This window comes from Mustela nivalis (assembly GCF_964662115.1).
Source record: "Mustela nivalis genome assembly, chromosome: 17".
NCBI classification, from domain to species: domain Eukaryota; kingdom Metazoa; phylum Chordata; class Mammalia; order Carnivora; family Mustelidae; genus Mustela; species Mustela nivalis.
In genome coordinates, this window is record NC_139036.1 from 23,030,281 (window position 1) to 23,057,129 (window position 26,849).

General features: G+C 47.0%; 2 protein-coding genes across 5 annotated transcripts in view; one reads left to right on the top strand and one right to left on the bottom strand.

The window, feature by feature from the left end:
- RHBDL3 (rhomboid like 3) overlaps positions 1-11,523 on the top strand; it is a 52,200-nt gene extending 40,677 nt beyond the window's left edge. For 3 of the 4 annotated variants that reach the window (XM_082707358.1, XM_082707357.1, XM_082707359.1), the window contains 2 exons: positions 4,042-4,102; positions 7,379-11,523. In XM_082707358.1, the coding sequence (XP_082563484.1) occupies positions 4,042-4,102; positions 7,379-7,650 (333 nt within the window). In that variant the 3' untranslated portion in view covers positions 7,651-11,523. The remainder of the gene's footprint in view (positions 1-4,041; positions 4,103-7,378) is intronic. The other variant, XR_014304889.1, reaches the window with a different exon arrangement.
- A 1,516-nt stretch (positions 11,524-13,039) lies between these two features.
- LOC309851727 (protein Njmu-R1) lies at positions 13,040-24,136 on the bottom strand. Its single transcript, XM_082707371.1, has 10 exons — positions 23,804-24,136; positions 22,994-23,074; positions 22,024-22,149; positions 20,715-20,858; positions 20,408-20,465; positions 18,788-18,907; positions 17,806-17,870; positions 17,321-17,457; positions 15,742-15,845; positions 13,040-15,196 (listed from the first exon to the last, which is right to left on the bottom strand). Exons 1-10 carry the CDS (start codon positions 23,941-23,943, stop codon positions 14,981-14,983), a joined length of 1,191 nt encoding a protein of 396 aa, XP_082563497.1. The 5' UTR covers positions 23,944-24,136; the 3' UTR covers positions 13,040-14,980.
- Positions 24,137-26,849: the final 2,713 nt, after the last annotated feature.

Sequence of the window (26,849 nt, forward strand, 5' to 3'; positions counted from 1 at the left end):
GGCTAGTCCAAGGTCATTCAGAAGTTTTCAGAAGTCCTTTGACCTTTGAAAGGCAGAGCAAACCCACTGCCTTTGCCTCAGGTCTCAATGAGAAGACCAGACATTTACCTGATGCTTTCCCCATGCCAGGCAATGTCCTTGGTGCTTTTATGCGTATGAATTCACTTTACTTTCACAACCCATTGAGGTAGGTAGTTGAGGTAGGTACTAATGTGACCCCAGATTTGCAAATGAAGACACCAGCCAAAAAGGAGTTCTGAGCCTCCTCACCCGTGGCCTTACCAGACCAAAGATATGGAGGCTGTTTTTTTTTTTTTTTTTAAGATTTTATTTATTTATTTGACAGAGAGAGATCACAAGTAGGCAGAGAGACAGGCAGAGAGAGGGAGGGGGAAGCAGGCTCCCCGCTGAGCAGAGAGCCTGATGCGGGACTCGATCCCAGGATCCTGAGATCATGACCTGAGCCGAAGGCAGCAGCTTAACCCACTGAGCCACCCAGGCGCCCTGGAGGCTGTTTTTGAAGACAGGCCCCAGATAGGGCCTGAAGGGGGCATGGACCCCAGCTGAAGGACAGAGCAGCCAACACATTCTAGACTGACTTTGCCTGATATTATCACTCAGAACACAGTGAAAGAGACATTGTCTTTAGGGAAGATAGATGTTCATTTAGAGGGTTTTTATGAGGAGGAAAAGGAACATTGGAAACTGTATCATGGTTGATTTTAATGGTGGTAAAATACACCATAGCATCAAATGGACTGTCTTCCCCATTTTCAAGGATACAGTTTGGTGGTGGTGAGTACATTCTCGCTGTTGGGCCGTCATCACTACCGTCTCTCTCTAGAACTCTTCCCCTTGCCAAACCGAAGCTCTGTATCTTTTAAACTCCCCATTCCTTTCTCCCCCAGCCCCTGGCAAGCTGTCTCTGTGATTCCCACCACTCTAGGTGTCTCATAGAAAGTGGATTCATACAGACATTATTTGTCCTTTTGGGACTGGCTTATGTCACTTAGCGTAATGTCTTCAAGGTTTGTTCGTTACAATATGTCCTTATTTCCTTTCTCTTAAAGTGCATCCTATTCCCTTGAATCTCCATTCACCGATCTGTGGACACTGGTTCGCTTCTACATTCTTTTGGTTATTGTGATTCATGCTGCTATGAACGTAGGTGTCACTTTGAGGAGAGACTTAAGATCCATGGGTGGACATCACAGGGAGGCAAAGCCTGGCCGGACCGTAGCAGGAAGGATTTTTCAATGGTTAGACCCCCCTTCCCAGGGCTGCTCCAGGGGTACCCCAGCAGTGGGAGGGCCATTTTGTCTGTGGCTTGGCAGCAGGTGTCACCTTTGGGAGGAGACGGTCCGGCAGGTGACTCCCAAGCACCTGCCCATCCTAGGGTTTCATCCTGGGGGAGCTGAGGGGCCACCTGCCATCCGTAGGCTGAGCTGGGTTCAGCTGGTTTGCCAGATCCAGTGCAGGGAATCAGCCCCTGTTTGGTTCCCCGTCTTCTGGTGGGGCTTCTCTATGGACAACCACCAGTAGGTGACAATGTTGCCCGCCATCTGCTTGTTAGCATAGAATATGTCAGCAAGCCAAGATGAGACTTCCCCACTTGAAGAGGGGCCGCATGTCGCCCACCTCACCTTCTGTGATGAGGACTTGCTGGTCAGTGATAAGTCCTGGGGAAAAGGGAGGCGATGGGACACCGAGCATCTCCTGCAGGACCTCGTCCCCCTTTTGGCAGCTGCCCTGCATCTTGCTTGCTCCACCAAATCTCCCATAAACATTACTGTATGTGCCAGGGTGCAGGGCCCCGGGAACGTTGAACACATGTGTTGCCCCGACATCAAAGGAGTGCGAGAGGTGCCCTCAGCTGGACCTGGGACAGGCGCCAAAGACTGAGTGGGTGGGTGGGAGGGAGCAGAAGCCCCTGGCTGCACACGCTTGCCTCCCTCCCTAGGGCCGAAGTGTTCCAGGAAGATTCCAGACTGGATCTGTGTGTGGGGGGGATCTGTATAAAGGGAATGGTGCTTTGAATTCGCTGCGGGAGAGCTCCTCAAAGGAACCCCGTGGAGAAGTCTTTTGTAAAGTGAAAAATCCTTTTGTAAGGTGAATAATTGTCCTGTTTATCTGCTGTGGAGGTTCAAAGTGTTCTGAGGTTCTCAGGGGAAAGAGGGGTTTGTCTGAAGGCCATCTGGCTCCCCCCTTTTCCAGTGCCTTGAAAGAAGTAGAGCATCTCCTCCAAGGGATGTCAAGCCCCTGTTTGAACCGCTCAGTGATGGGAAACTCGCAATTCCTCAAGATGGAATGTTCCATCCCCTAATTAGAAATGGAAACATCCTGAGCTTAAAAAAATCCCTGAAGTTTTCATCTATGGAGTTTTCCGCTTACAGGTTACACTGAATGTGCCCTGTCCTTACTGTGACTCACTTGATACTCTGCAGCAGTGAGCTTGACCCCTGGTGTCTTCTCTCCATCCATGTCTATAGGCCAGATTTTGATTTCTTTTTTTTTTTTAATTTATTTATATTCAGAAAAACAGTATTCATTATTTTTTCCCCACACCCAGTGCTCCATGCAATCCGTGCCCTCTATGATACCCACCACCTGGTACCCCAACCTCCCAGCCCCCCGCCACTTCAAACCCCTCAGATTGTTTTTCAGAGTCCATAGTCTTTCATGATTCACCTCCCCTTCCAATTTACCCCAACTCCCTTCTCCTCTCTAACACCCCTTGTCCTCCATGATATTTGTAATACCCAACTTTTGTAGCAACATGGACGGGACTAGAAGAGATTATTCTGAGTGAAATAAGTCAAGCAGAGAGAGTCAATTATCATATGGTTTCACTTATTTGTGGAGCATAACAAATAACAGATTTTGATTTCTTTATCATCCTGATGGTTCTGCTTTGACTTAGCTTGGTTTGCTGCGCTGCATCCCTTCTGCAAATGTGGGACCCAGTAATCACCGCCGCTCTCGGGGGTGGTCTGCCCACGTAGAGGGGACAGGGCCCTCTTCTCCTCAGGATTCTCTTACTCCTTTACTAGCTCAAGCACTTTTTAAAAAAATTAATTAATTAACTTATTTGACAGAGAGATCACACGTAGGCAGAGAGGCAGGCAGAGAGAGAGGAAGGGAAGCAGGCTCCCCGCTGAGCAGAGAGCCCAATGCGGGGCTCGATCCCAGTACCCTGGGATCATGACCGGAGCTAAAGGCAGATGCTTTAATCCACTGAGCCATCCAGGCTCCCCAACTCAAGCACTTAAAAAAAAAATACTTTGCGCGCGCCTGGTGGCTCAGTGGGTTAAAGCCTCTGCCTTCGGCTCAGGTCATGATCCCGGGGTCCTGTAATTGAGCCCCACATCGGGCTCTCTGCTCAGCAGGGAGCTTTCTTCTTCCTCTCTCTCTCTCTGCCAGTCTCTCTGCCTACTTATAATTTCTGTCTGTCAAATAAATAAATAATCTTAAAAAAATACTTTATTTATTTGACAGAGTCAGCGAGAGAGGGAACACAAGCAGGGGGAGTGGGAGAGGGAGAAGCAGGTTCCCCTCAGAGCAGGAAGCCTGATGTGGGACTCGATCCTAGGACCCTGGGATCATGACCTGAGCCAAAGGCAGACGCTTAACAACTGAGCCACCCAGGCTCCCCTCGAGCGCTTTTTGTCAGTAATAAATAAGTTCATGATTGTCTGAAATCTCATGCTGGTGTGATCTGCTCACAGCAGCCTCATTCAAGACTTAATGGAGACTTTTTTTTTTTTAAGATTTATTTATTTATTTGAGAGAGTGAAAGAATGTAAGCATGAGTCAGGGGAGAGGGGCAGAGGGAGAGAATCTTTAATCAGACTCCCTGGTGAGCCAGGAGCTCTGAAAAGGGGCTTGATCTCAAGACCATTGAGATCATGATCTGAGCCCCAAAGCCATGAGTCAGCCCGCGGAACCGCCTGAGCCACCCAGTGTTCAGTTTTCGGAAGTCAGATCCATCCCTAGAGGTGTGGACCAATCTGGAACTAACGGCCTTTTCTCCTTTTCCCCTAGAACTGGTCAGGCATGAAGTGTCAATTCAAGCTGCTGCGGATGGCTGTGGCCTTGATCTGCAGTAAGTGCGGGCAGGGCGGGCCCGGGGGGACGGAGGAGCGCCAGGCCTGGAGGATAGCACTGCGGTGCAGTCCCGCCCTTGAGGCCTTAGTGGTCAAGAAAAAAAGGCAAACGTGCCATCAGAGTGTGACTAAGTCGGGATGGTATGAGAGCAGTCTGGCCCACTCTGCCACCGCTTCACCTTTCTTAAACTGCATGTTGACGTATACTAAAATATAGGATGGGTGTCCAGCCCGGTGACCAGCACCCCGCTCAAGAAAAATAGCTTCTTTTAAAAAATTTTTTATTTAAATGCAATTATTGAACATACAGTGTAGTATTAGTTTCGGGAGGAGGTCAGTGATTCATCAGTTGCATATGACACCCAGTGCCCTCCTTAACACCCATCACCGAGTGACCCCTCCCCCACCCCCTCTCCTCCAGCAACCCTGTTTGTTCCCTGGAGTTAAGAGTCGCTAAAGGTTTGTCTCAAGACAAATAGCTTTTTTTTTTTTTTTTTTTTTGAAGATTTTATTTATTTATTTGACAGAGAGAAATCACAAGTAAATGGAGAGGCAGGCAGAGAGAGAGAGAGAGAGAGAGAGGGAAAAGCGGGCTCCCCGCTGAGCAGAGAGCCCAACACGGACCTCGATCCCAGGACCTTGAGATCATGACCCGAGCCGAAGGCAGCGGCCCAACCCACTGAGCCACCCAGGCGCCCCAACAAGTAGCTTCTTAATAACCTTTTGGGTCATGGAATCTGTCCTTTGAGATCTCCTGTTAGAAGCTAAAAGCTCCTTCCCCAGATAAACCATGGGCGTGTGCGTACTTGCACACGTGCGTGCACGCGCACACACACACACACACACACACACGCTGTTCAGCAGGTAAACAGACTGTAACTAATCCACAAACCCCCGTGTACAGGGTATGATGGGCCCCTAGATGGGAGAAGTCAGTTCTGCCTGCAGAGGTCATTTCGAGTGTCAAAGACAGCCAGGTGTTCACCACAGAGACAAGGTACAAGAGGAGATATTTCGGGCAGAGATGCAGCAAGAACAGAGACCACAGGTGCGGGAAAGGGTCATGGCCGTGGCTTGCCAAGGCAGCTGGCAAGACTGATGTGAGGTTTAGTACTGTGTGTGTTAGTGATCAGAGATCATTGGAGTCAGGTCACGAGGGCATTAAAAGGCAGAGAAAGGTTGGCCTTCATCCTGGATGCATTGGGAGGGCGCTGGAGGGCTTTAAACAGGAGAGTCACTGGCAGATTTGAGTTCACGAGACTATTTGTGGAGTCGCTGGAGGTGGGGAGTGAGACCAGAGGCTTTACAAGAGGCTCATTCTGAGGTGGGAGGAGGTAAGATGCCATGCAGGCAGAAAGAGAGGAGGGGACCCACGATCTCTCATTCAGTCTTCGGGACATGGTTGTAGAGAGGGTGTTTTCTACAAGGCTGGATTTGCAGGTAGACACTGGAGCTCATGTTCCTTGCCCACGGCCACCCAGCTGGAGGTGACAGAGGCAGAATTCAGAGCCTCCTGTGCTGTTTCTCATGCCCACACTTAAGCCAGGCTGGGCCGGAGCCCCTGGGCTGTCTGTCCCCATCCACCTGTGACCACCTGGAAGAGGAAGGTGAGCCAGAACAGCCACGGGCAGGGGGATGGCATGTGCGGACCGCACTTCCATCCTCATGCACACCCCTTGCTCTGAAGCCCACAGACTCTCTGAGCCAGGGTGAGCATAGTTTCCCTGTCTGCTCAGACTCTGAATTTGTGTGCAAGGAAGGGAAGGGAAGCTTGAGTCTTGATGGTTTATTTATTTATTTTTTAAAGATTTCATTTATTTATTTGACAGGTCACAGGTAGGCAGAGAGGCAGGCAGGGCGGCGGGTGGGGGGGTGGGGGGATGCAGGCTCCCCGCTGAGCAGAGAGCCGGGTCGGACGAGGGTCTCTATCCCAGGACCCAGGGATCAGGACCCAAGGTGAAAGCAGAGGCCTCAACCCACTGAGCCACCCAGGCGCCCCATGTCTTGATATTTAAAAAACATCCAATTTAAAGCATCATAAAAACTAGAATGCTGTTTTGGAGCAGGGGACCAGTGTCTTTCAGACCTCCTTTGTGGCCCCCAGGGCTTGCTGTGCAAAGGCAGAAGGATCGCCCAGGGCCTGGGGAAGGGTCAGGGAGGCCTCAGTGCTCCCTGACTGCTACTCTCCTGCCATCTATCGGCCATCCTTGGACTTGCAGGGCCCAGGCCAGAAGATTAGGCAAGCCCCAGGGAAAAGAACATCCTTGGAGGTTCTTGGGTGTCCCCTAGGTGGCCACAGTGGAGAGAGACACGCTGGTTAATTAAATGGTTAACTGACCAGTACAGAATTCCCTGCAGAGGACTTTCTTTCCCTTGTCAAATTTGCCTTGGTTTGTGCATCTGCAAGATGGGGATAAGAATGCCTGCCCCTAGTGTTCTTTGGTGGTGGGGGGTGAGATGGCCGTTTCCAAGCCCCTGTCCTTTGGAGGGAGTGCGTCCCATGGGACTGGCTGACCCAACAAGTTCAGGCAAGAAGAATGAACTGGAGGTTAGGATGGGGGCATTTTAGCATCTGTTAGGAGTTAAATTTCAGGATTTTGTTGGCGTTGTGTGTTCCCATTTCTTTTTTGCCCTTTTCCCCCTCCATCCCTTCGTTCCAATCACAAAAGCACTGGTTCTGAGGGCTTTTCTAAGGGTTTTGAGAGAATACATGAAAACATTGTCCAAACTGTAACATGCTAGCCCATATGGGAGTCATTAATGTTCCCACAGTGTAGCCTGGCACTCTACAAGTGGGGAAACTGAGCCTCCCGTACTCAGGAACGCAGGGCCGTCAGGGTCTCTGGGTTTCTGCACAAGCTCTCCCGTCTGCCTGGACTTCTCTTCTTAGGGTCCTCTCTTGATAATCATGTCTCTGCTCACACTTCCCGTCTCTAGGGAGAGCTTGCCTGATTCCCCAAACTAAGGAATCCCCCCTCCTCACACCCAGCATTGATTTAAAATTACCTAATTTTTTTTTTTTTTACCCCCTTTAGAATTTTTCTTACTGAAATTATCTGATGTGTGTAATTGATGCTGGTTGATTGCCAGACCTGTAAGCCCTGGGAGAACAGGGGTTCGTCTGTCTTTCACTTGTCTGTCTGCAGGGCAGAGAACAAACAGTGCTCGGCCTAGTGGGTAGTGAATGAATTCACGGGTGGATGGATGGCGTGCAAGCCCTCTCGCCCCTGCCCAGCGGCCCTGCTGTGACTTCCCTGTGCTTCCTTCCCTTGCAGTGAGCATGGAGTTCGGGCGGGCCGTGTGGCTCCGGTTCCACCCATCGGCCTACCCTCCGTGCCCTCACCCAAGCTTTGTGGCACACTTGGGCGGCGTGGCTGTGGGGATCACACTGGGTGTGGTGGTCTTGAGGAACTACGAGCAGAGGCTACAGGACCAGTCCCTGTGGTGGATTTTTGTGACCATGTACACAGTCTTTGTTCTGTTCGCTGTCTTCTGGAACATCTTCGCCTACTCCCTGCTGGACTTAAAGCTGCCACCACCTCCTTAAGGCACCAGGGGCCCGAGGTCTGGGAGGGGAGGGCCGAGCCGCAGCAGGAAGGAGCGCGTACGGACATTCTCGTTCTCAGCACCGTGGAGGCCGGGGAGGACAGGACGTGAGGCTGGGCCACGGTGAGGCTGGTGTTCAGGTTGGGACAGTGGGGCTTCTTTTCTGAAAGGCCCCTCTGGATGAGTTGGATGCAGCTACTGTTTTTCTAGACTGTTCTGAGGCCACCAGGCCAGGGCAAAGGCAGCCCTCCCCTGGGGCTCAGCTTGTTCCACGAGTTCAGGGGACGCCTCTCTTGTCACGGATTGACGGCAGCCCTCCTCCCTCTTCCTCGTCCTGAGATGTCAGGAGGATCCGAGCATTGGGTAGGGAGGCAGGCCCTTGTCCAGCTCAGAGGTGCAGTTATAGGCCGGGGAGTGTCCGCTCTACAGCTGTTGGGTTTGGAGCTCCGGAGCGGAGGAGGGCCGTGTTGGGTTTTGGTATAAGCGAGCCCAGGGTGTGCTCCTGGTGCTGGGCACTGAGGCACGGCCTCTAGTGCTTGGGGCAGGCAGAGAAGGGAGATGCTGTAACTCCAGGCCTCACTCTTTCCCTTGGGGGTGTCCAGTGAGAGAAACGCAAGCAGGAGGGAATAAACTTTGTCCCAAGTGCTACCCTAGGCAAGGCCCACGACCACCTTTGGATTTCTCCCTCCCTGTCCCCCAGAATGCTGACATCTCATCTCCGTGCCTCGGCATGCCAGGCCCTGCCTTGTTTTTAGCGCCTTTTCCTTGCCTTCCATTGCCCTGACCCTACATTGTGCCTCCCCTTTGGTCATGGGGACACTGTGTGTGTGTGTGTTGTGTGTGGTGTGTGTGTGTGTGTGTGTGTTGTGTGTGTGTGTGTGTGTTGTGTGTGTGTGTGTGTGTTGTGTGTGTGTGTGTGGTTCAGTGGGTAAGGACACCCATGGGATGGGAGGAGAGGCCATGGAAAGAACGTGAGGCAAGTCAGAGACTGCAGAGAGGCCCCACATGGCAGTGTGTGGAAGGGTCTTCGTGAGAGGGGAAAAAGGTGCAGAGAGGTGTGACGCCTGAGGACCTGGCTTTCAGCAAAGCTACCGCCTTCTTTCCCATTCCTCATCCTTTCCAGGCATCTCCCTGAGAGCTACTGACCAGTGGGAGACTTGTCTGTGGTAACGGGGGATGCTCAGGACGCCTCAGCCGGCCTTTGCCAAGTTCCCATCTTGTTTGCCTCTGGAATGACCTTCCTGTCTAAGATAGTTCTCTTTTCCTCAAGAAGGAAGGAGCTTTGGGGGTGTAAGAGAAGCTGGGGCAGGAACACTGAAGCCCTGCGCCCACCGAGTAGCGGGGACAGGAGGCCGCAGTCAAAGAAATTCCAATTTAGAGGAAGACGGCTTCTAGAGAATTGTTGGGTGTTTGGAGGAGGGTCAGAGGGGAGGGCAGCCCCTACATGCAGAGGCTCAGAGCTTGGCAGAAACTTGGCTATTGTCAGCTTTATTCCCCCGCCCCTGCAAGGCACAAGTGGGAAAACAAGGCTGAGGGAATGAGTTCTGAGCTGGAGCTGATACAGCCCCTGAGGAGAGGGGGAGGGGAGGGTGGCCTTTGACAAAATATGAGATTCCCTGTATACTGCTCTTGGAATTCCCAAGCACTGACAACCCAGAAAGACAACTCCAGTCCGGGAGGCAGAGGGAGTGTGTCCCTGCAGGGTGAGAGCAGGAGCCTAGTCTGGAGTCAGCCGGGCCAGACAGCTAGGGGGTCTTGGGCCACTGTGGCTTCCTGTCCTCAGTGATCACACGTGAACGGGCAGGGTCTCCTGCAGCCACAGGCCACGCCAAGCCCTTCCCCATCTTTGCCTGGTGCTAGACAGATTGTCTCGGTGCCCCCCACATGTCTCTCCTGAGGTCATGCTGCCCTTGGGCTGGCACGGCACTGAGGATGGCCAGGCCAATGGGGGCTGAGCTGTGTCACCCCGAGGCGTCTTGTCTCTGCCCCTAGGGAGGGAAGGGGGTAGCTGGAAGAGTCCGCTTCCACGGAGAGGAGAGCAAGTTGGAATAGGGGTCTCAGAGGACTTGGGTCAGAATGGAGAGGGGGGCCCTGGCCATGGGCTGCAGCCGCCTAACCCTGAGTGGTGCTGTCCCTCCCTGGAGGAGCAGAGGCACCCTGTGCCCTATGGGGAGGCAGGGCATCGCTCTGTCCCCTACCCCCCTGCACCTGGTGTTCTGGGTTGTGAGTGGAGGGAATAGAGAGTCTCTCCCACCTTCATCTGGTGCAGCCTGGAGAGGGGTTTGCCTCTCGCAGGGGTGAGAAGACTGTGAACCAGAAGACTCTAGAAAGGCCCCAGAGAAGCACCCAGTTCCCTCAGGGCTGCAGATGGAAGTTTGCTACCAAGAAGGACTACCTAAGGCGGACATCCTACATGCCATCCTGTCTGAGACGCACCAAGCGACCCACCTGTCGGCAGGTCCCAAAGGAACCCAGAAGTTCTTTAGTCCGCTTCACGCCACACCTGCCCAACCATCAGCTCCAAACGGGGCCACCCACTGGGGCTCCACGGTCACTCCTCACAACCCAGGTCTCCAAACCAGGGCCAGAGATCATTGTCTGGTAAGAAAGGTTTCTGTTTTGGTGTCTGGCTTTCACCGCAGCCGGTCCATGCACCCTCACCCCGGCGCCCTGCCAGCACCCTCGTCCCCTTCACCCCTCCTTTCCCGGGCCCGTACAGCCAACGGCCTGGGGTGCCTCTTGGGGCTGTGGAGGGTGGCTGGCCTTCATCCACAGATACAGAGACTGAAAGCTGGGGATTCCCCGAACAGCAGCCGTAGACTTGCTTGCTCGTTAAACGGAAGAGGAATCACAAAAACTAGGGAAGGGAGAACAGATCTTCAAAGGAGAAATTTGGCTTTAATGACACCATTAATCATTCATTTTTTTAATTAGGAAAAGCTCCCTAATGAGGTGTTTTTGCCAGCTAATAGGACTCTCCATTTCCATGAGGACCCTTCTTACCCAGAGGATTAGGGGAGTCATTGCTCACCAAGCCCAGATATTCCCCCAGGGTCCAATTTCGTTTGCAAATAATGCAGATTCCCGGGTGCAGCGGAAGCCCTTTCCTGGAGTCCTTCATGCTGCTCCCAGGGCTGGCCAGAAAGCACTACACTCCTCTGCCTTAAAAAAACAGTGCCCAACATTGAATATCCGCCCCACCCCCACCCCCAGGACTTGAGTAAGTGGGAAACAAAAGGAAACACAAGCTGCAATGTTTGTTTCTAAATATTTTTGTATTGTGTACATTCTGTATATTTTTGTTGTAACATATTATTTGAACACAGATTCCATTAAAGATTTTTTTTTTTTTTTAAAGCCAACAGTGACTCGGAAAGTGGCCTGAAGGGCTAGCACTGGAGCCTGTTTTGTCTCGGTCTGGGTCAGGGAGGTGGGAGGCGATGGGCAGCAGTGGCGCTGGGCCTCTGATGGACATACAGCACAGCTCTGGGAGTCGGTGAGGGCGCTGGTATTCCTAGCTCAGTGGTTCTTAACTCTTCTTGAATTGCTGAACTCTTTGAGTGGTTGATGGAAGCTGTGTTTTCTCTTGCCCTAAAAATGTGCAGATAGACAATTTTGTGTACAATGTGGAGGGGGGAGGTGGTGTGTGAATAAGGAAACTGGTCCATGGCTTCAGGTCAGGAACTTCTCTGCCTGCTGTCCTGCTGGGCGCCCCGTCTTGCTCTTCTCCTCTAACCTATATTCTAACGGGAGATTAATATCCTACTATCATTGGAATGATCTTTGAAATATCTAGGAACTTCCTTCTTTACCCCAGTAGTCTATTATTTAGGTCTTTCGAGGGGCAGTCAACGCCTGAGGATCTTGAGGAAGGGATAGGGTAAAAGAACAGTTCGCAAATGGAAGAGGAGAACAAGAGGGGCGTAAATGCCTGGTGAGTTTAATAGTCAAATGGGCTTCAAATGGACATGGTCTGAGAAAGTGAAGGTTTTCCCCCAGCTTTTCTAAACCGACGGCTGCATACATGGGTTTGCTATTCATAACCGTTAAATTTCACTGGGGGATTAAACAACCCTGTTACACGGAGCACGGGAGCTGTTCCCCATAATGTTGTCACATCGGTTTCCTGTAGGTCATTGCAAAACAGTTCTAAAAGCTGCAGAAGGCATCCCAGAGCCAACTTAAGAGTACAGCTCAGGCTCAAGATCAAAGAATTTGTTCCTGCTTCACATCCCCGGAGGGAAAATCAGGGCCCTGTCTTATGTGCCTGCTCCCTGGACAGCCAGAAGCTGTTTAGTAGCTTTGCCTTTGGCTTCCTATCACTTCCCCCTTAACTTTTCTGCTTCCTCCTTCCTACCAGAGCCTCTTTCTCCGGTAACTTCGTGAGACAGTGAATAGGTAACCCTAAAGACAGTTTACGGATTACTTAGTATGTGCTGGGCATTGCAAAAGTAAGGCATTTTCCGTGGAAGATCCCCATTTAGTGCATGGCTACTTGGTGTGAAATGGTATCAGTATGCCCATATTTACACGAGGGGCAGGCTTAGAGAAGTGTAGTGACTCACGGGTACCTTGTGGCATAGATTGATTCGCACTGTGGTTCCCAAGTTCATGTTCTCACCCCTCGGCTGTTTGTGTTGGACTTTCAGGGCACTAAACCTGTGGAAGGGCCAGGGCGTTCGTTTCAGGACCCAGTCTCACTGCATTAGTAAAGTAATGGATGTTAGGAACATTGATTTGGTGCTCACTTAACAGGATCTCTGCTTTATCAGCCCTTCTAGAATAGTTTACAAGCAAATCCATAGCTATTAATTCATGGCTGCTCCCTATCACCACTGACTTCCGAAATCTAGCATTTATGCCAGCTCAGAATGATCTGAAGTCTGGGTCACATTTAGGAAGTTTAGCACTTGTGGGACTAGAGCTGCCCTCTTACACCTCCAAGTAGAAGGACTTCACTGATGCCAGGGTGTGCGCGGGTGGGGGTAGATCTCCATCACTAAGAAGACACATGGTTAGGAAAACGTGGTCCTCGTCTTGTTTCCCGGATGCCTGCAGGCTTTCCTAGCATCTGGTTTAAGTGCGTCTCTGGTGAAGGACAGGCGTTCTGTCATGGTTAATAATGAATGAGAGTGAAGGGAAGTGATTTGGGTTATTGAGTTCTAGGTGTGTAACTTCCCTGGACAGTGAATAAAACATCATGATGGAAATTGCCCTCACACCCTGCCTGACGCCTCCTGCCAGGTGCCAAAAGGTGTATTCCAGGAGGGGATGTGATTGTCTTCAACAGATTCCTTAGCGTGACAAGTATGATCTCGCCCCAAACTTGCCGCACCTTCATAAAAATGTCAACTTGAGAATGGAGCTTGTTAAACAAAAATGACTCTTGGTGAGAAGCTAGAGTGGTTTATTATTATGATGATTATTGTTACAAATATAATTACAATTAAACTGAGGCCATTTTTGAGAACATGACGAACATATATTTCCTGTGTGTAGAGCACACAAATAATACATGAATATATTCCACACCTGAACAAGTCCTTTTTAAAACTCTAAAAGTTAATACATTAGCTTATTAAAATTTGAATACAGTCCATGTTTCTGGTCATGAGCTCTTTGGGTTTCTTCTCATGGCCAACAGGATACTTGATTCCACGTCACCATTTTCCTCACCTACAATAGTGATGGTATGTCACAGACTTGTAAAAAAAGACTATATGGTAACACAGGGTATTGAGCCTGCATCACAAAATATATATTTAGAAGCTGATGTAAGGAATAGCTAATGAAACTTTGACTATATCCAGAAATGGCTTGAAGCAGGTAATACATTTACCTTAAAATGCCATTTACATCATGGACTGTTGAATGAAACGTGAATTTGAAAATGAAAAATATGTTTTTTTGACTCCAAATGTTGATGTCCTAATGTTGTCTATTAAAAAATTGATTTCTAAACCGAGTACATTAGAAAAAGTCAGATTCAAGTGTAGTGCCTTGGAATTGCTTATTTCCCGTAGTCATTCTGAATTTAATGCTATAAAAAGTGCTATTTGGATTTTGTTTTCTACACTGCCTACAATCCAAGTTATTAAAATTTAAAACCATATGAGAGCCTTTATGAAGATCCTGAATTGTATTTCTCATTAAAGGAAAAGAAATGGCTTGGTGAGTCATGTCCCCATACTTCTGTAGAAGAGAAAGCATTGGCCATTGTCAGTCATTTTCAAAGTTAAAACTCAGCACTTATGTATGAGTTTAGGAGAGGATTTTTACGGGCTAGTGTTCCTCTGAGCATTCTGAGGGCAGTGAGAATAAGACTTCTGATCTTCTAAACAAAAATCATTATCAAATGGATTTATTAAAGAGCTTTGCAGAACAAACTGCCATCACGAGTGTAGCTACAACTGGCTTCCTTGGGAATTATAAATGGCTCTAGCTGAGGACCCGTTCAGTTGATTCAGAGTAAAACAATATGAGGCTTGTAACAAATACACAGAAAAACCTAAAATCAATGAGTAACTCTGATATGAAGAATCTGTTTGCATTCTTTGTTACAGTTTGCTTGTAGAATTTAAGTACCTGGTTTCTTTTTTAACACTCTTGTTGGGAAACTCCAGCACTTTCGACAGAAAAAGAGAAAAGAAAATACAGGCTCCTGGCAAGTAGCTGTGAACAAATGAATGAAGAAAGGGGCTGGGGGCCACTTTGGCAGTAGCTTTCTGTCAGAGATGATGTTTTGTCTTGAAGCTTATGCATCTAATTTAATGCCTTACACACTCATGATTTGTGTATTGTCTTCCAAGCTGGCTCTGTCATCCATGCCATAATCAGACAAAAAAGAAAATCTATCCAAGCACCCACAGGATGCACAAATCTGTCTCTGAAATGGTGTCACAGCGCTAATCTGTCCTGAGACTAGGAGGACATTTTTTTTTTTTTTTTAAAGAAGCTATAGTACACAGAGAAAGGAGTATGACAATTTTTCTGGGAGGAAAAATTGCTAAATACTGCAGCCAACTCTTTAGAGAAGCCACAAAATTACCTTTCAAGACTTCTGAGCCTCAACCCCCTGAAGCCTGGAATTTATGGGGCCAGCAGTGCGCTAAAACGCCACGACTCTAACACACACACATCTAAGGCTCATTGAAAAATGGTCCTCGGATTTTTATGACTAAGTTAAATTTTAAAATTACAGAATGAAGACATCTAGAATGTGTTTGAAATAGTCTGAATTAGCAATCCTATGGACAATTATAATGACCGCAGTTTCAAACACCAAGGCTTGAAGGTGCATCTTCACAATACAGTTATCTTAAAACATGTGATCAAAAACTTTGAGCAAGAGCTTCTTTCATAAATTCTTCAAGGACAGCCACCACGTTTTTGGCTTCAGGCATTTCTTCATGTTCCACTTTAACAATCTTCAAAAGGATATCTCCACTACCACAGTTCTTTAGGAACATGTAACATTTAAACAAAGCATAATGATTCATTTCTGCCTGTCGGATAAATCTCTTCAAATTATTTGTGTCTTGTATGGCCTAGAAAAAAAAATACCCAGTTAAATATGTGTTTAGTGAGATAATAATGAAGCCTGAAAAATCTATCCTATCCAGCTGAGAGCTTGACATATGTTGCTGAGATGTTTTCCTTTTATTTTAAATATTTCCATCATTCTTAGGGCTAATATGCTTTGCCCTTGGGAGAACACAATTTCTTAAATACCTTTAAAATCACCTAAATAAAGTAACAACACTCCTCTTCATCAGAATTTTGAACCCTTAGGCATTGAACCATTTTTTTTTTTTTTTGGTGCTTTCCAACTAAGATACATCACAACTTAGAAGATAATCCCAAGATACAAGCAAGCATTCAACCCAATTAATTGGAAATGCAATGATATATAAGCAGAAGCTCCTGGAAAATATAGTAAATAAAGTAAATGCCTTCTGGGGATTCTAGTTTTGAGAATGTCCTATTTAATAGACATCACAGCTGTAAAGCAGATTTGTTACTCTGTCATTGGTACTAACGAAAATTGAGACAAAAATGTTATGTGGCATTTGGCACGTAGCCAATTAATTACCTTTAGTTTAAAGTTCTCCAGTACTTGTCGAAAAAGAAAAGGGTTACCTCCTTCAGTGCCATTCAAAAAAGCCTGCATCCACTCCTCACAAAACCGGTTGCTTCCTATGAAGTATTTTAGAAAAATTAAATAAATAAAACTGAAATTCTACCAATACAAAGGTTCCTCCTTAAAAGCATAAGACATTTATTTTCTATTTGTTACTTATTTATCTTTAATGGAGGTGTAACTGACATCCAACTTATTAATTTCAGGTGTACACCACACGTATCTATTATGATTTTCTTTCTTTCTTTCTTGGTAAAAACATTTACACTGTATTTTTTTTTTTAAGATTTTATTTATTTATTTGACAGAGAGAAATCACAAGTAGATGGAGAGGCAGGCAGAGAGAGAGGGAAGCAGACTCCCTGCTGAGCAGAGAGCCCGATGCGGGCCTCGATCCCAGGACCCTGAGATCATGACCTGAGCTGAAGGCAGCGGCTTAACCCACTGAGCCACCCAGGCGCCCATACACTGTATTTTTTTTTTTAAAGATTATTTGAGAGCGAGACAGAGAGAAAGAACACAAGCACATACAAGTGGGGGAAGGGGCAGAGTGAGACTAAGAGAATCTCAAGCAGACTCCCCACTGAGCGAGAAGCTGGACACAGGGCTGGATCTCATGACCCTGAGATCATGACCTGAGCCAAAATCAAGAGTCAGACGCTCAACCGACTGAGCCACCGAAGCGCCCCACTTAAGAGTGAATTATTTAAGAGTTCTGTAATGGTCTAAAAAAATAGTCTATTTACCACCTGGCTAAGAAATACCAAATGGTTGAAGCCCTGAGTTGTGTCTTCCCCATCATATCCCCCTCCTTTCCCATCAGAAAGGATTATCATTCCCACATATTTCTTTCAACTTTTGTCAATTTAAAAAAAAATCCCTAAGGCCTTTATAGTATTACTTTACATAGGTTAAACTTAATGTGTTTTTCTTTACTGGCTCTTTGACTAAATAGTATGCTTCTGAGCTAGTCCGTGCATTTTCGCTGCTATATGGGACTCCACTGTATGACTACAGCAGTTTTTCAGTTTTCTTTTTTTTTTTTAATTTTAAAGATTTTATTTATTTATTTGACAGACAGATCACAAGTAGGCAGAGAGGCAGGCGGGGAGCAGGGCGGGGGGAAGCAGGCTCCCCGCCGAGCAGAGAGCCCGATGTAGGACTCAATGCTAGGACCCTGAGATCATGACCTGAGCCGAAGGCAGAGGCTTAAGCCACTGAGCCACCCAGGCATCCCACTTTTTTAGTTTTCTTGATGATAGACATTTGCTTCCATTCTTTGCTATTTAAAACAATGCCTTTCTGAATATTTCTGTACTTGTCTCCTTACATACAAGAGCTTCTCTATATACATAGGAGTGGAACTGCTAGGCATAATGGGATTTCTGTGGTTCTAGAATTGATAACTGTTTTTGGTGAGTGTGAGATAAACAGGTACAAGTGTACAAGGCAAGGGGGATAAATCTGTATGATGTGTTCTCAGGGCAAAAATAGGCTCCCACCAGGAAGGCTGCCTTGGGCTGTGGCTCACCTGCATTGTAGAACTGAGGCTGGGAGCCGCTGCAATCGATGACCACAGGTTTATGTGGCTCCTCGGTCATGGCTATGCACAAGGAAGTCATGGTGCCTTCATGAATAAGGCCTTGAAGACTGGCCACACTCAGAAACCTGCCGCATAAACACATACAGTATTGCAGGGTAGGAAGGAGAAAACAAATACATTCTGTAGTGGGTGGGAGGTTTGAACCTGTACTATCAGGCTTGCAGTGAAGAAGGTTCCCTCCTTATAAAGCCTTTTTTTTTTTTTTTTTTTTTTTTAAGATTTTATTTATTTGACAGACAGAGATCAGTCAGGGAGAGAGGCAGTGAGGGAGAGAGGAGGAAATAGGCTCCCTGCCCAGCAGAGAGCCCGATGCAGGGCTGGATCCCAGGACCCTGGGATCATGACCTGAGCTGAAGGCAGAGGCTTTAGCCCACTGAACCACCCAGGCGCCCCATTACAAAACTCTTCTTTACCTGTTAATGTCTCTCTTTGTCTTTTCATCTGATTCTTTAACTTCAACAGGAGTATAACTCAGAGCCTATGGGAGAAAAATAAAGCCTAATCAATACAGGATTCTACTTTTCCTTATGGAGCAGCTACTCGACAGTAAAAGTCAGCTTCCCCAATCAACACCACACTGGAACATTCATGATGGGCACTACGCAGTGCTCTCCAGAGCCTTGTTCAGTGGCTGCCCAACGGACAGCCTAAAACCTGGCTTTATCACCCTGGTCTCATGGGACCTTCCAGTTGCATCTGAATTTACCCACCACATATTTGAATAAAAACCTGTCCATGTACTCTAGCCTTCCCCCATTGTCTGGATATTTTGTGAATTTTTCATTTTTTATCCGGACCTTTTTTTTAAGTAATCTCTACCCACAATGTGTGGCTTGCACTTACGACCCCAAGATCAAGAGTTGCATGGTTTACTGACTAAGCCAGCCAGACACTCCTCTCTAGACTTTTTATATAGTTAAAATTCACTTTGGGTTTTTGTTTTCTTTCTCAAATTGTTTTGGAAATTACGCCTCTCCCAGATCACTTCAAAAGTATTATTTTAAAATATTTTATCCTAGGGGCACCTGGCTGGCTCAGTTGGTTAAGGGTCAGACTCTTGATCTCAATTCAGGTCTTGTTCTCAGGGTTATGAGTTCAAGCCCTGCTCAAGCTGGGCATGGAGCCTACTTTAAAAAAATAATAATAATGTTTTACCCTATTGGGAAGATTTAGTATTTGCAATTCTACCTGAGTAATGGAACTTTCTAGATCTCAGTAAACAGAATGTGGTCTAATCTGATTACAAGCATAGTTTGAATGAATATTCAGCGGCGAGGGGGAGTGTGTGTATGTTCAGGTGTTCAGAGTGTTGAGAGAAAGTGAGTATGTCTTTAATCCAAACTCTGCCAAAGTGACTCTCTATTAAAGAAATGCTTTTGTTTAGGCGATACTTACAGCATGTAGCAGAAAGGTAAGCTTCTCCTGAAAGAGAAGAACCACCCTTTGGATTGGGCATACAACATCCTCAAACCAGCTGCTCAGGTAGGATTTTATGTGGTTCTCCAGGCCTCTTTCCTAGATCAAGAAAGAATTGTCATCGCCTTTAATATAAGCATTCATTTTAGTAGACTTAACATTTTCTTCTTGATATTCTTGAGATTTTTTTTTTAAGATTTTATTTATTTATTTGACAGACAGAGATCACAAGAGAGGCAGGCAGAGAGAGAGGAGGATGTGGGACTAGATCCCAAGACCCTGGGATCATGACCTGAGCCGAAGGCAGAGGCTTAACCCAGTGAGCCACCCAGGTGCCCTGGAGATTTTTTTTTTTTTTTTAAGATTTTCTTTTTAAGTGATCTCTACACTCAAAGGGGGCATCGAACTCATAACCCTGAGATCAATAATTTCATGCTCTACTAACTGAGCCAGCCAGGTGCCCAAGGAGATATTCTTTTAATAATCTCTATCACCCCAGCCCTTGGTAGTGCCTGAAACACCCATGCACGAGCTTAGAGGGGACCTGCTAAATGGCTGAAGGAGACAGCCCACTCACATTCCAATAGGATCAGAGAAGGACACACCCTAATTCATCAAAGCACTCCAGCCCACTCCAGCTGTCAGACATGCTGCCACGATTGCTGCCACGAGCACACCTGGCTTTCTAGGCTATACGGCTCACTGGGGACTAGTAGGAGAGCTCTACTCTGGGAGAGGAGCAGCTCCCCCTAGACTCATTTCCCTGGCATACTCCTATGCTAGCCTTTTTTCTCCCACAGAATCTTGTAAGCACATGACAAGTAAAAGGAATTGATACCACATGTAATGGGTAGTAAAGTTAGAAGAGTTACGACTTAACAACTACTACACGCTGAATGTGTAGTTTTTTAAAAAGGTATGGATAATTTAATCAATATGGATGTGACTAGTTTGCGAAAGATCGACTAATAAAAAAAATGGAATTTTTCTAAAAATCTTTGATATTGGTTCAAGGACAGTTATACCGTTGTATAGCATGTCTTTGATGCCAGAGGCTTTGTGGACAATAATTCTGACCAGAGCCTAAGTCATGTGAGCCTAGAAATCAGGAAAAGAGCATCCTCTTTCTCACTTGGCATGTTACCACATACCCTGAATTGAATGGAATCCATTTTTCCTGGATACAAAACATTAGAAGCAGTCTTGTGAAACTTAGAGCAGTTACAGGACTATGTTCCCTGCTTCCCTTAACCAGCACCCTCCTATTAGCCCACAAAGCAGTACATTTTTAGAATTGGGGTGTCTTTGTGTCCACCTGTGTGATTTTTTTTTTTTTTTAAATTTTATTTATTTACTTGATAGGCAAATCACAAGTAGGCAGAGAGGCAGACAGAGAAAGCTGGAAGCAGGCTCCCCACTGAGAAGAGAGCCTGATGCAGGGCCTGATCCCAGGACCCTGGGACCATGACCTGAGCCGAAGGCAGAGGCTTTAACACATTAAGCCACCCAGGTGCCCTACACCTGTGTGATTTAATAAGTAGAGCAGTTATACTGTGTTTATCCTCTCAGTATTACCAATTACATCTTCGATCCCCTTACCTCACGGTTCATGTCATTTTTCAGTCCTTGAATATACTTGTCCAGTTCAAGCCTGAAAGTACGTTCTTAAGGAAGCAATAAAGGGTGCATCAGGACAATGTTTTGTCTCTCAATAGGATACATAAAATCTTTCAAATGATGCAAACTGTAAATTAAAACATGCCGGGACAAACTGGTGGTATGAAGGTATGAAATGAAGTAAATAGAGAAGGGGTAGAAAAGCTCTTTGGAGGTTGGGAGTAGTACTCCTCCTCCTGGCTTCCCATGTTTTCCTTCCTGATGTCCTCGAAGACCAAAGAAAGGATATAGCTCAAGTCCTTTTTCAGACCCTCCTAGAAAACAGACCACATACTCTGAAGCGTTATGTTCATAGTCCACTGTTGCTGCTTCAGGAAGCAGTTTTTCTTGCTGGAAAAGACAGTAATAACAACCAACCCGGGATTCTGGAATCCTAGAAAAGACAAGACAGTGAAATGTATTATTGTGCTAACTTGTGCATCTAGTTGTTTGTTTTTTTTTTAAACACCATTTATAGATTTTATTTATTTATTTATTTATTTATTTGACAGACAGACAGCACAAGTAGGCAGAGAGGCAGGCAGAGAGAGAGGAGGAAGCAGGCTCCCCGCTGAGCAGAGAGCCCGATGTGGGGCTCGATTCCAGGACTCTGGGATCATGACCTGAGCCGGAGGCATAAGTTTTAACCCACTGAGCCACCCCAGTGCCCCTCGTGCATCTAGTTTTATGGAATGCTCCAAACCCTGGTCATCTTCATTTGGCAATACTGTTAGATTGAAAACTAGGTCAGAACCTCCTAGACTTCTCCTTGGTTTGCTTGAAACAGCAGAGGAAAATTAACACGTACCATTATGGGCTTTAGCGAAAGCAGCACCTGGAATTTTAAACGTGCCATTTCTTTGAGTTCTCCTCTCTTACGTGAAAAACTTGCGCAAGTCTTATTCTCATTCATAGTATATCCACGTTTACATAAATATAAGCATGTTCTCTTTCTCCCCCGAAGCTTCACAGATCACTTAAGCTCCAAGCAGATAGGACATGTTAATCCTGGGGCTTTATCTTTTGGCTGTGGCTTCATACTCCTGAGGGGACTTGGTGGCAAAACCATACTTCTAAAGTGAACTACAAGCAAGGGGTATGATGGAAAGATGGCTGAAGTGAATGGAGGACTCCTATGACTAAGCCTGAACTCCATCAATGTGACCAGCTTTGTGACCTTAATGTCTTTTTTTTTTCTTTTTAACCTTCATGTCTTCTAATTTATTTGCCCATCTAAAAATGGAAGTAAGAGTATCTGCTCTATGGCCCCTTTGTAGAGAGAATGACATCAAAGTTTGTGAAAGCACTTTACCAACTTTAAAGTATGCACTTTTAGTTTTGGTAATGAACTTATTGTCCCAAGTACAAGACTAAATAAGTACGCTTAGGTGGCAGAGTCTGCCATTCACCAAATTCCATTCCACAAATGTGTGTGTGAGACCCAGCTCGGCTGGGCCTAGCTTTACAAGCCTAGTAGGACCTGATCTTTTGCAATTTCTCCTTCCTTCTCATATTCAGCTCAGATTAAAAATTCCAGACACAGCACATTTTACACTTACCTCAGCTCCACAGATGCAACATTACCCAGCCCTTCAAAGACTGCTCCCTTAGAAAGACGCTTAGCAATGAAACTGCGCAGCTCTGGTTCCACTTCCGATGGCAGATTAGTATCCACCAAGGAGAGGCTTGACAAATGAGAGACACACATTCCTTATCAGTGGACTATACATTCACACCTCGTAAGTCAGAATATGACTAACAGCCAGAATCTCTTTAAGGGTTTGACAAAGCTTTTTATAGGACTCCTGTTGGTGAGGCTTCTAGATGTGTATGTCCCCAAGTATGATCTACCTCCTCAAACAGTTTAAAGTAGTCCTATCTTCCCAGCTCATTCTCTCTAGTATTATGACTCTACCAGGACCCCTAATCAGCCCTGACCTTACCTCCTTTTCACGTTACCATCACACTATTAAGACACCTAAAAAATTCCTTAAATCATCCATCATCCAGTCAGTGGACATATTGTTGTATTATACCCTACTTAGCATCAAGTGCTAAGGTTCATTCATTCATTTACTAAATATGTACTAAACGTCTCCCCTAGTTATCTCTCAGGGTGCCAGGTAGGGAGACATCAATGAACCAAAGAGACAAAAATCTCTGCTGTCCTGGAGTTTACATTCCAGTGTGTAGCAACGCAGCTCTGAAAGAAAACTGAACGCAGGGAAAAGGAGCATTTTAGATTTCTTTATACTCATATGACGTTGAATATTTAATGCAGTTCCAATCAAGGAACTAAGATCGACTGCTTCTGGCTCATCACCAGGGGCACTACGGGTATTTGGATCTGCCCAGCCTTGAGTGAATGAAGGAAGGAGGAAGTCCAGATGCAGTTCCTAGGGGACAGGTGGGCTCGGTGGTTTGAGTCGGGGAAAGCTGAAGGGAAATAACGTACCCACTAATATCTACAAGACAGAGACGCACAGAAGATCAAAGCACACACGTGGGTTAGGGGCGAGCTGTTTTTACCTGAAATCATCACCAGAGGGCGTTTCTGCATTTGTGCCGCTTGCGCTTCCCTCGTCACTGTCCCCTCGCTGTTGCGCCGATCTGCACATCACAAAAGCAATGCCGCTATGAGTTATGGGCTCTAACTCAAGCGCGGTATGGCCCCCTCCCCGCCGGCAAGCAGGGTGAGAGGCTACAGTCCACTGAAAATGCTTCAAGTTAGAAGGGCGTCGATCCTCCACTGCCTACCCTGATGACAGGGAGAACCCATGCAACGGTGCGGACAAGAGCCCCTTCTCTCTCCAGGCCGTCTAAGGGGTGGAAGAAAGGCTAAATTAAACATCCACAAGAGTCGAGGGAATTTCCTCTAAAAAACCAGACTTTCCAGGGCCAAGAGAGCCCCAGGAATGTCTGCCCCGACCGAGGAAAAGGGGGCAGCGGGAACAGAGGGCAATCAGAGGGTGGGGTGGAAGTGCGGATGCGTGGGGTTAATGGGAGAAAGTGGGGCGGTACTGACGAGGACGGGGTGGAAACTGACATTAATGAGTGGGCGAGGCGCTGCGCCCAACAAGGGCAGGGGCGACAGGAAGGGGATGAGAAGTCGAGAGGGACAGCTGGAGCGCAGAGGCTTAGGAGGGGCAAAGTCCAGGCCGGTGGCTCTTAAGAACGGCGTGAGGTCAGGGGGCCCTTAGGGCCAGAGACTATACAGCTGGGCGAGGGGAAGGTCTTTGCGAGCTACCGGGGTTGGGATGCGGGGCCGGGGCGCAGGGTTGGGATGCGGGGCCCGGTGGCAGGGCCAGGACGGGACCCCAGGGACGCTGGGTGCTGCACCTGCTTCCGCGGTAGCTGTAGAGACAATAGTGGCTGCTGGGTGGCGGCTCGAGTCTCCGCTCCTCCGCGGAGCCTCCCTCCTCGCTGCTCTCTAGCTCCTTGTCATCCCCATCCAGAGATTCCTGCAAGGAGGGGAGCATCGCTGCGGCGGCTGCAGCGGCGGCCTCCGAGCGGCCCTGTGTTCCCGCCAAACCGCTCCCCCGCTGCCGTACAGTCCTTCCAGGCCGGGCTCGTGCGGATCCAAGCCTTCGTGCACCTGCGTTCCGCCGGTTGCCCGGAGTCGCAGGCCGGGAAGCTGGCGGCCCGGGGCGGGAGCGCTTTACTCCCTGCAGGGGCTAGTCGGGGCGCCAAATTACCTCCCGCGACTCTTTCACCGTTTCTCTTTTGACTCTCTTTTCTCCTCTGGCTATCGTCTACGACGTCCAGGAGACGTAATAAACATAGTACAATTAGCTAGCCACCCCAGGGAAGAGATGAATGGGCCCTCCGATGAATGAGTGCGTGGACACGTACTCATGTGCACCAGATTGATTAAAGATAGAAAAATTTATTTTTAGGGGCGCCTGGGTGGCTTAGACGGTTGGGCGCCTGTCTGCCTTCGGCTCAGGTCACGATCCCAGGATGCTAGGATTTTGAGCCCCTCATCTGCTTCCCTGCCTTGCGGAGAGCTTGCTTCTCCCTCTCTCTCTGCTTGCCCTTCCTCCTGCTTGTGCTTTCCTTCTGTGAGAGCACACACAGGCAGAGAGAGGGACAGAGGGAGAGGGAGACAAGCCGGGACTCCCTGCCCAGTGGGGAGCCTCACCCCTGGGTTGACCCTAGGACCCCAAGATCATGACTTGAGCCAAAATCAAGAGTCAGAGGCCAAACTGACTGAGCTACCTGGGTGCCCCAAATGATATGACTTTAAAATGCCCACTTCCAGGTAAGAACATGGGAGAACTTTGAAGAGTCTTGACAAAGGCCTCTCTAAATATTTAAAACACTTAGAAACCACATGGAAAAAGAAAAATCTTTTAGGTAAAAACTAAACTTCTGTGCCACCCAAAGTCAAAACACAAATGACCACCCAGGAAAAATATTTGCAACATATATAATAGATGAAGGCCTGTCATTTGTCAATAAAAAGAAAGACAATAGGCAGTTCATAGAAGAAATAAAAATGAGTATATAAGCAAATAAACTGTTCAATTTCTTTTTATTTTTTTAAAAAAGATTTTATTTATTTATTTGATAGAGAGATCACAAGTAGGCAGAGAGGCAGGCAGAGAGAGAGGAGGAAGCAGGCTTCCCGCTGAGCAGAGAGACTGATTCGGGGCTCGATCCCAGGACCTTGGGTCCATGACCTGAGCCGAAGGCAGAGGCTTAACCCACTGAGCCACCCAGGTGCCCCTAAACTGTTCAATTTCAAATGAAATTGGTGACATATTGTACTACTTTTCACCTGGCAGATTAGCAGGGATTTGAAATACCTTGTGCTGAGGTATGTAAAGAAGCATTCTCCTAAGCTGTTGATAGGAATAAAATTAATACACATGGTTAATTTTATTTCGTTTATTTTTTTCAGACTTTATTTTTTAAAGTAATCTCTACATCCAACATGGGGATTAAACTCATAACCCTGAGATTTAAGAGTTGGATGCTCGGGACACCTGGGTGGCTCAGTGGGTTAAGGCCTCTCTGCCTTTGGCTGCTGTTGGTCCTGATCTCAGGGTCCTGGGATTGAGCCTCCGCATCCAGCTCTCTGCCCAGCAGGGAGCCTGCTTCCCCCCACCCTCTCTGCCTGCCTCTCTGCCTACTTGTGATCTCTGTCAAAAAAAGAAAAAAAAAGAAAAAGAGTTGCATGCTCTACCAACTGAGCCAGCCGGATGTCCCAATATACATGATTTAGAAAGGAATTTGAAAATGTCTATCAATATTTCATTTTTTTTCTGTCAATATTAAAATATATATTTTTTTAGGATTTTATTTATTTGACAGAGATTACAAGTAGGCAGAGAGGCAGGTGGGGGGGGGGAAGCAGTCCCCCCACTGAGCAGAGAGCCCAATGAGGAGCTTGATCCCAGAACTCGGGGACCATGACTCGAGCCAAAAGCAGAGGCTTCAACCCACTGAGCCACTCAGGCGCCCCTCTATCAGTATTTTAAATTCACATACCCTTTGGCTTTCGGTGCAAGACCAGGATATCATCAAATGGATACATTTAAGTGTGAAAATACAAGTCCAAAAATATTCCTTGCAACGTGGTTTAAAATGAAAAACTAGATAATCTGAATGTTGGTCAATAGAGTACTGATATAAATTTTGGTATATGCACTGGTAGGAAGAATCATCTCACACACACACACACACACACACACCCACGCACACACACACCCTGCCAGCATGTCCACATCCTAATCTCTGGAATCTGAGAATATGTTACCTCGCATAGCAAAACGAGTCTACAGGTGTGATTATATTAAGGAACTTGAAATGGGACGATTATCTTGGATTATCCAAGTAGGCCCAGTGTAACCATAAGAGTCTCTGTAAGGAGGAGGGAAATCAGAGAGGAGGAGGCAGTTGTGATGTACAGAGACTGAAGTGATTTGGGACCACAAGCCAGGAATTTGTGTATCCTTTAGAGGCTAGAAAAGGCAGTAAGTGATTCTTCCCTAGAGGCTGCAGAAGGAATGCAGGCCTGCCATTTCAGACTTCTGATCTCCAGGGCTGTCATATAATAAACTTATGTTGATTTAAGCCACTAAATTTGTGATTTTTGTATGGCAGCAATAGGAAACTAATACACATACATACCAGAAGACTATGCACCCATTAAAAAGAATGAATCAGAATGAGAATATGTGCACATATAGAAACACAATCCAGTAGTTAAGTTTTTATTCTGGCAACACAATCGAAGGAGACAAGGCAGGCACGTGGGAAGGGCAGAATGTAATTACTGACAAGAAACTAATGCAGACAGATGATCTTAATGGAATCTCATTACTGACTTCTTTTTCTTTCTTCCATATCTTTTGTTTTTAAAGATTTTATTTATTTACTT

Excerpts from the sequence above, each read along its gene's own strand:
- LOC309851727 (XM_082707371.1), bottom strand. The coding sequence starts at position 23,943 with ATGCTCCCCTCCTTGCAGGAATCTCTGGATGGGGATGACAAGGAGCTA. Across the intron at positions 23,075-23,803 it reads TACAGCTACCGCGGAAGCAG|ATCGGCGCAACAGCGAGGGG; the intron begins GTGCAGCACCCA and ends TGTGATGTGCAG. Across the intron at positions 17,458-17,805 it reads ACAAAGAGAGACATTAACAG|GTTTCTGAGTGTGGCCAGTC; the intron begins GTAAAGAAGAGT and ends TTTATGCGGCAG.